Consider the following 12,296-nt stretch of genomic DNA (forward strand, 5'->3'; position numbering starts at 1 on the left):
ACACACACACGCTCACACACACACACACGCACACACACACACACACACACACACACACACACACACACACACAGACACACACACACACACACACAGACACACACACACACACACACACACACACACACACACACACACATACACACACATTCAGCATCAGTCGACTTGACTCCACTTCTCCCCACTTATTATGCTACATTTGTCCTGCTATCCGTGAAGGAGGGGAGCAGGTCTTTCTGCTGGAATGTATAGAAAAACGCATGCTGATATCGTTCAGTGGACATCAAACAAACATAAAACGAGTTGAATAAATTTTTTTAACTCAATTTATTTTGACAGCTAGGGGAAAAAAACAATTTTAAGGGATATGTGAAAAATAGGTGGGCCATCTTAACAAATCTCTCACTTTGTCCCACAGCTTTAGCCTACTCAAAGAGAATAAACCAACCCAATGAATGGACTCCTCTTGATTTTAGGGGAAGAAACATTTGTGCCTTAAATAATGCATAATAAGACTGGAAATAAATTGAAAGGATTTAGATGGATTTGCTTATCTGGCGGACACCATGAAGCATTACACTCTTAGGGCTAGAGAAAAAAGCTGAGGGAAGAAGACTAATCTTCCAGGAGTTCAATATTAAGTTCCCGTCGTCACTGTCGACCAGCCAGTTTAAGTGAGGAAGGAGATTAATCCCCTGAGCTGCAATGAATGTTAAAGGCTTATGCTCCACGGAAACATATTCTCTCATTGTTAAATGTGTGGATTAGGCTCTTCTCTGCTGCCTGACAAAAGTAGCAATAGATGGTTATACAATGTCATAATGTTGCCAAGCTCAGAACAGTGCCTTGTTGCTTGGTACCTGATGGGAGTTGCCGTGATACGGACTGAGAAAAACATTCTATAGGCAGAGCTGGTGTCTCCGGCAAAGTGGAGGTAAACCGTGTGAGGAATAATTCTAAACAGCACGAAACAAATGGTTCTTTAGAGGAGAAAAGGAGAGGAACACCCTCTTTTGGGCAAATCTGAAGTCTGAAGTTTTCAGTGAGGGCTGCAGAAACTTAGTTATTCCGGTCAGGTGGTGTCTATGACATTTAAACACTGACTTGCAATTGGGAGGCCGAGCTTTGGTTTGTTTACCATATTAAACAGCCCACCTCCCTGCCATTCACCAGGAAATCGGGGGATAATTTCAAATTTTCTCTGGAATCAGTCAATTACTTTTCTCATTGCGCTTCACATCTGCGATCTTCCCCTTCTTTTCAGACGCCGAGATGAGCCTTTTTGCCACACTAAATATGAATTCAATGAATAATTTCATATTTACCCCGAGCCGTATTCCTCAACACTCCCAAGTGCAGGGCCGCTCTGTCTGCCTTGTCAATGACGCGCGACCAAACACCCTCCCCCCTCCTGATTTGCACACCCACCCCCCCCCCACCCCCACCCCCTCTACTTCCTCTCCACAGGAAGTCCATCAGAGGGGGGGAACGAGGAGGGACAAACATTTTATTAGTCCATCACGCTTGGCGAGATTTATGGCTCCTGCCGTTCCCCGTGAGGAGAAGCCTCTCCATTCCGTCCACTGTTATTTATAATTTCATAAACCTGTTCTATGACAGTGCTTATTTTATCCTCATCCTAATCTGTTTCTTAATAAAGCCATGGCGAGTGCGAACGAGTGAAAAACGGCTTGGTGCCACGACGCCGGAGGAATGAGAGAGTGAGAGGGAGTGGCGTAAATCACAGCTCTGGCCCACCGCCGCCAACAGATAATCTCTGAATACGTCCGCCTGATTCAGTCCACCCCTCTCAATAGCTGTGATCTATAGTAATGGAAATCCATGCAAACCGTTCAAGGGGGAAGATTGAGTTGACACCGAGAAATTAAAGAGTGTAAGCCGCGCAGATCAAAACAACGGCATAAAAAAGAGTGATGCACAAACTCACACACACGCAACACACACACACACACACACACACACACACAATGGAATATATTCATTTCAGAACTTCAGGTGAAGGTTGGAAGGGTACTGTGAGTGTGCGAGAGCAGCGGTGGAATTCATTGGCTCGAGGGTCAACGGAATGTTAACTAATCGGGATGCAGTCAGGAGCACACACACACCTAAGGCTGTTGAGCCAGTGTAGTGTGGTTTCAGTTCACACAAATCGTTTAAATGTTATCTTCTGTTATTTATAAAATTGTTTAAGGAATACCCATACCTGTCCTCTTCGTTTGTGCCATGTGTCTTTCTCCATTAACCAACCAAGACCACGGAGGACATTGTGTCATCGGCGGAATGTTCCAGCGATGACGAGGACCTGGAGGAGTGCGACTCAGGCCATGCAGGTGGGCTAGGTTAGTTTCACTTTGTTTGCTCCAACCTTGTGCTCTGCCACACACACAAACATCCACACACACAAACACACACACACACACACACACACACATACACACACACACAGCTGAGGACCTGGTCCTCAAAGCATCACTCCCCATGGTCTCATGAGTGTAACTTCCTGCAGTCCAAGCTAAATCCCTGCATGTCTGTGGGCTTAACATGTGAGTGTTCATATGGTTAGCAGTCAAGCTCCTTAAGAAGAAGGCGATTAGACAGACTCAGTAGAAATAAGCGGCTCTAATCATGTCATAATCATTAGCCATTTTAACCACATCAGTACTTTAAGCTACACTTGCCCATGGGGTTTGCCGAAGTGGTTAACATGCTCACAGATTTGGACTGATTTTGTACTTAGAACATCTAATTAAATAGCATGGTTTAATACACCAACGTAAAGTACAAAAGAAGTCCCGAGAGGTGGCATGTTCTCTGCATTGATGCTTCAAAATGTATCATATTTTAGATAGGAAGGTTTGTACTGTGTTTAATAATTATGCAAGTGCCTTTTGACATGATACATTTTGAGATATACTTCTATGATATTGCTATCTGTAAATTTATAATATTATACACAACAGGGTAAATGCAATTGGTCCGAGAACTGCTTTAATTTCATTCGAGTTTTTCTCCCATACTTGGAAGCTTGTACTAAGTTTAACATTTGGATAGAGAACAGATATCATTGAATTTCTGTGTACATTTTTTGTTCATTCTATTATTTTTCTTCAAGATAAATACGTTGCACAAAATATAATTTTCAAAAATTCACAATTTTAATCATATACCAAGCAGAGATAATTCATATTTCCTTTGAAGTATTTGAGAGAACTTGGGTATTGACGTCCTTTAAAGTTCTGTAATTCGTCCTGATGCTGTGTTGTTCTGAATTGGAACCAGCAATTTCTAGGAGGACATCTAATGTCCTCCTATGGGAAGCCTGATGGCTTGGGCACCTTCCATTTTAATTGAAGAGTTTCTGGATTTGGGCGCAATCAATAAGAGACCACAGAGTGTGCTTTGATTAGAAACACACAGTGAGACCACTGGGCCGTGGCAAGCACGGGGGGCCTCTATGGCAAGCACGGGGGGCCTCTATGGCAAGCACGGGGGGCCTCTATGGCAAGCACGGGGGGCCTCTATGGTGGCGCTACCACGCAACTCTTCCCTGGAAAGGGCTTAAATGAATTTCCAGACCGAAAGGTCAATCCCAATTTCTCCCAAAGCAGCGGGTAGTGTGAGAGGGTTTTAAATCGGTTCTCCGTCTCTGACGCGGTCAGACACAGAGAGGGCCCCGCGATCACCCCAACCACGTTTACACAGAAATTCACACCATTCTAACCCCAAACATCCGCAGATGTGCGAAACTGCATGAGTGTGTGACTGTGTCAGATGTGACATTCTCTCCAGCTGGATAACAGTGAAGCATGCTGTGAGGCTTTTCTTGTTTTTTTTTTCTGTTTTATTTGTTTTTATTTATGTGTGCGTGTGTGTGTGTGTGTGTGTGTGTGTGTGTGTGAGTGTGTGTTTGTGTGTGTGTGTGTTTGGGATTGTGTTACAGTTTTTGATCAGTTCGATTCATTGTACATGTATCAACACATGAGCTGTTGTCATCGGCCTCCCAGTTCTCCTGACTTGAGCATTCCTTGTTGTCTCTCGCTTCATCATGTGCCGCATGATTTTTGGTCTTTTTTTTTCTCGATCTCATTTTCTGGCAAAACATTTGTGCCGCCATGATGCTTTAATCAAGACATTTCCATTCTTTGGATTAACAAAGCAACAACAACAAAAAATATATATAAACGCTGTACCAAGGCAACAAAATCTTTTCCTGCCATCAAAAATTACAAGGGGCCACAAATTGATTGTTGATAGAAATCTTTCTCAAGAAAGTTGTGTTTCAGGAATGATACATCACCCCTCCCATATTTCCTATCCCCACTTCCCTCTATTCCCCCAACTCTCTAGACCCCCTTCCCACAGAACTAAACCTGTCTGCATATAAAGGTCAATCTTAATGCAGATGGCATAAAAAGAATTTTATTGCCATAGAAGCGTGACTGTTGGTCAGTCTCATCCTTTTCTCAAGCAGTCATCTGTTATGTGTGTTGACGTAGCGTTCAGGCTCATCCATCCTCAGATAGCATCTACTCTGCTGTGCATGAAATTCACTTCAATAGGGCCATTGCTTTTTAGACTCCATAGCCCTGTTTCTCAGATTAATATACCATTCTTTGTGTGCCGGTGTGTGGGTTTGTGCGCGCGTGTGTGTGTGTGTGTGTGTGAGTGTGTCAAAGTGTGTCTGTGAATGTGTGTATGTGTGTGAGAGAGAGAGAGAGTGAGAGAGAGAGAGAGAAAGAGAGAGGGAGAGAGAGAGATTGTGTTCATGTTCTAAGTTTGGCACATCACATTCCCCAAGGTTGCAGTTGCAAAGACGCAAAGACGTCAGCTGCACACACACAAACACGCACTGACATACACACCCAGTCTCTCTCTCTCCGCACCGCACTCTGTCTATGTGGGTGTCTACCTGTCTGTCTCTCCGTCCTTGTGCTGCCACGTCGTCCCGTGAATCTGTTCTCTGGTTGTAAAAGTGTTGTACTGTATCTCCCCCCCATGAAGGAATTCCATATGAGGGTAACCAGTGATGACGTAGACAAACATAAAGCAAACCTCCCACCACAAACTCAAACTCCAGACCCAGTGCCTTAATCACATTGAGCCCCTCCTCAACTCAAACTCCAGACCCAGTGCCTTAATCACATTGAGCCCCTCCTCAACTCAAACTCCAGACCCAGTGCCTTAATCACATTGAGCCCCTCCTCAACTCAAAAGTGTTCAACCATTACAGTACATGCAACTCATCCGTATGAGCATGACAACATACAGGTGAATGCCTTAACAGTCCTGCTGTCATGCACAGGCTGCTACACTGTTTCTGTGGTTCATTTTCTGGCAGACGTGAAACCCCCCTTTTCCCTGCTGTATTCCTACCGGTTAGATCCCTAAGTGTTTCTCTTTAGGATGAATAGGTGAAGATTGTTCTGAATTAAGTGGTAAAAGTCCCCTGTGGGCTAATTATCGGGCTAACAGGAACATCCTTTTACATAATAACTACTGGCTAGAGCTTAATTTAGCTAACAAGAACATCATTTTACACAATAACTACTGGCTACAGCTTCATTTAGCTAACAAGAACATAATTTTACATAATAACTACTGGCTAGAGCTTCATTTAGTTGGAGGTTCAGTGGTCTCAACAGTGCTTTACACTTCTAAAACGCTGTGTGTGTGTGTGTGTGTGTGTGTGTGTGTGTGTGTGTGTCTCAGTGTGTGTGTGTGTGTGTGTGTGTGTGTGTGTGTGTGTGTCTCAGTGTGTGTGTGTGTGTGTGTGTGTGTGTGTGTGTGTGTGTCTCAGTGTGTGCACAGTAAAGAGAACATGGCTTAGGTGAAATACACTCTCTAAATATACAGCTAAAATGTCCCTAAGCTCGAAATCAGCCTAAAATCACACACTTTGCCATAGGAATACAGCACTAGCCTTAAGGTAACACTAAGCATTGAAATGCAGATATACTGTAGAGTGTGCAGTGAGAGGTCTGGGATGGGCAATCTGTATTGGTATGGAGACTGCGGATCCATTTAACAATCCTACAGTCCAATCCCTCTCCTGCAGAAAAAGCTAATTAATTGAAAGTGTTGCACTTCATTGAAATAATAATAATAATAATAATAATAATAATAATAATAATAATAATAATAATAATAATGAGGGCAGGTGTGGCCCACTGGTTAGCACTCTCAACCGGAGGGTTGCCGGTTCGAGCCCCGACCAGTAGGTGTGGCTGAAGTGCCCTTGAGCAAGGCACCTAACCCCTCACTACTCCCCTTGAGCAAGGCACCTAACCCCTCACTGCTCCCCGAGCGCCGCCGTTGTAGCAGCCAGCTCACTGCGCCGGGATTAGTGTGTCCCAGAGTTAGATAAGATGATACCCTTCTCGTCTCTGTGCATGCAATAACTCAGTTTGACGCACCCACCGTTAGCCTTGTTTAGCATAACTCATTCAGGTGGTTGGAACCATGGATGTAGTGGAGGCTAAACGCAAGTAAACACAGTTTATCCATCTCTTATTAGAGTTTATCCACCTCTCAAAAGAGTTTATTCACCAACTGCAACTTTTAACATTCAGAAATTACATTGTATTATCCACATTCACAATATGTACACTCATGAACACTCTAGGAACCATTTAATACCACTGGTATAGTTATAAACATTGGACAATAACCTCCACCATCATCAAACATGTTCTGAATGCCTTTTTGGGCAGCCGTGGCCTACTGGGGGCAGCCGTGGCCTATTGGTTAGCGCTTCGGACTTGTGACCGGAGGGTTGCCGGTTTGAACCCCGACCAGCAGAAAGCGGCTGAAGTGCCCTTGAGCAAGGAACCTAACCCCTCACTGCTCCCCGAGCGCCGCTGTTGTTGCAGGCAGCTCACTGCGCCGGGATTAGTGTGTGCTTCACCTCACTGTGTGCTCACGGATTGGGATAAATGCAGTGACCAAATTTCCCTTAAGGGATCAAAAGAGTATGTATACTTATACTTACTTGGTGCAGTCCACCTCACCGAGATCCCAGAATTTCTCTTACCCACCTCTTATTCTACTACTACATCCCTGGCTGGAACCAGCTAGTCTATAGCTCCCAAAAGTGACAAAATAACTCTATCCATTTTCAGGTGAAGCACTGGTTCTTGGGAAGAGTGATTTGCAGGCAGCACCTGAAAAGCCCTATTGTTGCTGCAAATCCCTAGTAGCAGTGTTTCACCTGAATGTCTAATAGACAGCTCTACTTCTTTAACAAACTGAATAGGAAACACCCGTGGGATCAGTTACAAAACATGATAAAGCGGTCTGAAAAATCTTTTCCATACGAAATTCATTGTCAAAGAAATAAATCTTAATCACTCGGTATTTAGTTGCCCCTCTTGTGGAATTCCTCAAAAATGACTGACTGTTGAACCAAAGTCTGTAGGTTTGTCTTTTTCCTTAATGTGCAATCACACAAGCAAGTAAACAAACAAAGCTAAACAAAAACCTCATTAACTTGATGGACCTTGTTGAATATCTCAGATGAAATTTTAAAAGCCGTTGATAACCTACAGCCCTTGGTGATGTGGAGTTACAGAGCTATGACCTTTGACCCCTGTCTCACGTCCTACCCACCCCCAGCCTGTCCCCCCTTTCTCTACTCTCCCTAAATGCAACTTACTTTAAGCATGCATCAACATCTGCAGTTAAAGATTAACCCATTTCTCAGCCAATTGTCTCCTCTTCTCTGACATACATCCAGACTGCACGCGTCTTTTACGTGTTTTAAAAAAAACTAACCAGGACAGATATATTTGTCAACGGGTCACATGACAGAGGCGACAGTTAGCCACTAACTGTCCTTCTCAAGTGTGTCTTTTATTCTTAGTGTGTGCATCTGGTTGTAGTGTGTGAAAATTCAAATTGCTTTGTTCTTTCGTCCTTGGGAGTTTTGTTTCATAGTGTACACACCCTCAAACCAATTTTAATTTTTTTGTTTGCTAGTATAATTTTGGAATTGCTGATACTTTGGGTTCAGTTTTTTTCTTAAAAAACAAGAAAAAAATAGTAGCACTGAGAGTAACACTAAATGTGATTTTATAACGATAATAATCTATTTGATAATGTTTTGATTTTTATACTTATTTTTGGATTTGGAACTATTTCAGCGAATATTCTATGTGCTTAAAACGATGCTACTACTTGATCAAATTAAATAGTTTGTATGTTACCGTGTAGTTATTTTTATTTAGTTATTATGCAGATCCCTTCCTCCTCATGAAATCACAAAAAAGCACATATTATTGTCGGTGAAAGGGTTCCAGATCTGCTGATATGTCCTCTTGTTTTAAACTATACTGATGAACAATTGAATTAATGAATGGTTGCCAAAAAACATTTTTTAACAAAAATAATAATAATAGAACTGCATGGCGAAGAAGTTGCAGTTTAGGGTTTGTCAGATTGTCAGTGTTAGAGTTTTGTTCTTTTGCGTAGATGGGCATGTATATGCTCATTGTGTGTATATCCCCATCCCTTCCTTACAGCCAAAAGCTCTAATGCCGCTCGACCGCTTCGTTCTGCCTTTACATGGACATGGCCACTGACTTACTCAATCACCCCCATCATTGTCATCTCCTACGTAGTATGTTCATAGATCCCCCCCACCCCTCTCTGCCCCCACCCCCCCCCCTCCCTCCTTCTAGTTATGGTAAAATATGTACAGTCATTCATCCATTCAAACCTAAAGAATAAATGAATTTAAGCAAAAACTTATCAAATTATTAGAATGTAGATATTTATTGAAAGATATATCAAGATCCGAAACTCAAATATGTACAGTTTTGTATTCAAACTGGGTTATTTATTGAAGAAAAAACAAAACTGAATTATGGTGAATTTTATTTTCCATGGTCTGTGGTGTGAATGTATGTGTTGTTGCCGCCCTGGTCACTCATGTCTAGAGATATATCTAATGACAAATATACTGGCTAAAATATTTTTTTCTATGAGAAACTTGTCCAAGAACATTCTTACACAACTTTCTTTTGTAAACTTTTTTTCTTCACGCCAAAATCATGCGGGCAATTTGATGATGTAAGTGAACACTCCCCTACCCTGTCTCTTTGAATGTGATGTGTAGAGCTCTTGTTGTGTTGATAAAAATGCTCTTTCAATTGTGGATGCCTTCTGTGATGTTTATGATAAACAGAGTTATTTTTTGTTTTACATGTGCTGTCTTTTTTGTGTGATATTTTCCTTTCTCTTATAATATTTATTTACATATTTTATTTATGCTACCGTATCTCGACTTTTGCCATGTTATTAGCATGTTAGTTACCATGTTTCTCCATGTATGACCATTGATTGAGTTACTTAACTTCACTCATACAGCAATGGCATGCTTTTACCAGAATCTAGTCCAGCATCCCACCCGTAAAAGGCCTCAGATATAAATACACTAAACATTCAGCTGTCATAATGTTCCAATCTTCCATTTTGGTTTGGTTTGACAAAAAGCATTCAAAAGGCAAGAGGCCTCCCAAGGAGCCAGGCTTTTAGCAGGGAGTTAGCCCGCGGAGGGCTGTCAGTACTCTCTCATGTAATGCTCATGTGGATTAAGGATCCTGTAAGGGTCAGGTAATCTCACCAGTTTGAGTTCACCGTTAAAGCACCGTACGCAGCAGAATACGGTAGAAGGCAGCGCCTCCTTGGAATAAGCACTGGACTTGGACATAGAAGAGAGAGATAAGAGTATTTGTGTTAGGTCTTCAGTTTTAGTCATCAGTCACTCTTTCTTGTTTTCAGATGTGATGTATTCATCAGACTTAGTGTTAGAGATGTGGCTCTTTTGTAAGGCAGCCCACACATCTGAGAGTCTGCTGTAGTACCCACAAAGTGGCGTGTGGCCAGTTCTGGCTCACCCTTGCAAGCCTCTTGAAGCCTTTTGATGTTTGTTGTTTGATTCTTTCTTTTGGCTCTTTTGATTTCAAATTTTGATGCATCCTAATTTTGTTAGTCAACACATCCTAATTTCATTCGTGAGTCGTTATTTGACAAAGTAAACTGTTTTGTGCCATTGCAGAGGTGTTTCTTGTCACTGCGGTGGTGGTGCCACTATCTCAGCCCCTAACTCTGGTTTTGTTGTGTCTGCCCTCCTCTAGGAGAATTCAGTATCCCAGTGCTTATTGAGGACCCCCTAGAGTTCTCCCCTTTAGCCACACGCGCACCCTCCATCCCCCTCCCCCCAACCCTCCGCCCCTTCCCTACCATTCCTGAGACCACCAAAGAGTCCCTGTCCATGGCAACTGAGGCGGGGGTACCTTGCTTGTCGGACGGAGGCAGCGATGATTGTGATGATGGCTTGGTGATATCTGGGTTTGGCTCTGGGGAAGCATTCGACTCTAAACTCTCCCCTTCTGATGATGAAGATTTTTACACCACCTTCTCCTTGGTAACAGATAAGACCTTGTCCACGTCGGCTTTTGAAGGTGGCTACAAAGTTCACGCGCCTAAGTGGGACGCCAAGGACTTTAGACCTAACAAAGCCTTCGAATCTGGTAGGACTACCACTACTACAACGGCCGCGTCTCTAAGCCCCAAGCTGAGTCGCGCTGGTGCAGGCGCAGGTGCGTCCGTGCCCCCTCCACCCGAGAAGCGACCCAAGCTGCCCGCGGGCAAAATGAATAACCGAGATCTTAAGCCCCAGCCAGACGTAGTCTTGCTTCCGTTGCCCACGTCCTTTGAGGTAGACAGCACCAAGCTGAGGAGCTCGCTAATAACCACCCCCATGTTCCGCACTGTACCCACAGCAATCCCCACGGAGCCGGGCGTCAGAAGGGTTCCGGGGGCCTCCGAGGTGGTCCGTGAATCTAGCAGCACCACGGGGATGGTCGTCGGGATAGTTGCTGCTGCCGCTTTGTGCATCCTTATTCTCCTGTACGCTATGTACAAGTACAGGAACAGGGACGAGGGATCTTACCAGGTGGACGAGACCAGGAATTACATCACTAACTCAGCACAGTCGAACGGAGCCGTCATGAAGGACAAACAGTCGAGTTCGAAAAGCAGCAACAAGAAACAGAAAAACAAGGACAAGGAGTATTACGTGTGAATGGCAAAGTGTTGCGCGCGAGAAAGAAAAAAGAAAGAGAGAGAGAGAGAGAGAGAGCAAAGACATTTTAAAACAAATCTATCCTGTCGGGAGTTGCAATTTTAAGAAAGGAAAGAAGTTTCTGCCAGAGCTGTGCTGAGACGTTGAACTATGACATGGACTGTAATATAAAGCACACTTACTATTGTAAGAATACCAAGATGGTACATAGAAACATTAGTGACCTTATTCTTCTATATGGTCAGAGACGTTATCAGTGTAGAATATTTCACGGCAACATCATAATCCTAAGTGACTTTTAGAGGTATGTGATCCATGGCGTAAATCTTGTTTTTGTATTCCTGTACAAAAAAAGGAGAAAATTATTTCGGCCATTTCAAGCATGTAAGCGACACATAGTGCTGGCAGTTTTACAAGTGTGGGATGAAAAAAGAGAGTAATGATAAGGACTCCTGCCAAAAAAAAAAAAATCTAATGAAACTTTGTATTGTTTATACATTATATGTGATGTCTGATATGATTTGTTTGCTCTCTGCAAAAATAAGAGAAAAATGTATTCAATAATACCAAGTTAGAAAGGACAGATTAGTGGAACACTGTCACCCAAAAGAGATTCTCTTAATTGTATGATGACTGTAACTTTGGCCATGTTGGTGGGGAGAGCTAGTTGGTGTCTCTCTTTGTCTCAGTAAAGCGACTGATTGTAAATGCATGTCATCTTTAAGCTACAGTAAACTGTGTTCAACTTGGCTTGAACAAATCCACCAGACCAGACAGTGAATCATCAAATGACTCTTTCGCCCTCAAAAGTGTCAACGAGAAAAAGAAAAGAAAAGAAAAAGTTCCTGGAAAATATCTATTTTTCTTTGCTACCAGTGCTGGTCCTTTCTCAGTCGTATGTGTGTTGGTCCATCTTCTCTTGTTCTTTTTTATGAAGCTGTATGGTGCAGGACTGAAACAGAACTATAACACTGTTAAGGATGTCTATTCAGAAATAAATCCAATGTGAAAAGTGTGAATTCTATCTGTTGTCACAGTCAACTGCGTCAAGAAAAAAAAAAAAAGGCTGAACAAATTTGTTTACATATTTTATGAAATTATAGCAGTTGTACCTTGTAGGTAGATATTGTATATAGCACCTATGTTACGTTTTTTCAGTAGTTCAGCTGAAAGAACAGACCTTTGAGCTTAC

General features: G+C 42.7%; 1 protein-coding gene across 14 annotated transcripts in view; it reads left to right on the top strand.

The window, feature by feature from the left end:
• LOC143139664 (neurexin-3a) overlaps window positions 1-11,104 on the top strand; it is a 236,513-nt gene extending 225,409 nt beyond the window's left edge. For 6 of the 14 annotated variants that reach the window (XM_076300319.1, XM_076300316.1, XM_076300317.1 and 3 more), the window contains 2 exons: window positions 2,273-2,351; window positions 10,803-11,104. In XM_076300319.1, the coding sequence (XP_076156434.1) occupies window positions 2,273-2,351; window positions 10,803-11,104 (381 nt within the window). Of the gene's footprint in view, window positions 1-2,272; window positions 2,361-10,154 lie in introns of all 14 variants that reach the window. The other 8 variants (XM_076300324.1, XM_076300325.1, XM_076300328.1 and 5 more) reach the window with 4 other exon arrangements.
• The last annotated feature ends 1,192 nt before the right edge of the window (window positions 11,105-12,296 follow it).

Source organism: Alosa pseudoharengus, unplaced genomic scaffold, assembly GCF_046254945.1.
Source record: "Alosa pseudoharengus isolate Yale_2024_CS ecotype anadromous, Long Island Sound unplaced genomic scaffold, YU_APseudo_1.1 YU_APseudo_1.1_scf_22, whole genome shotgun sequence".
Classification (NCBI taxonomy): Eukaryota; Metazoa; Chordata; class Actinopteri; order Clupeiformes; family Clupeidae; genus Alosa; species Alosa pseudoharengus.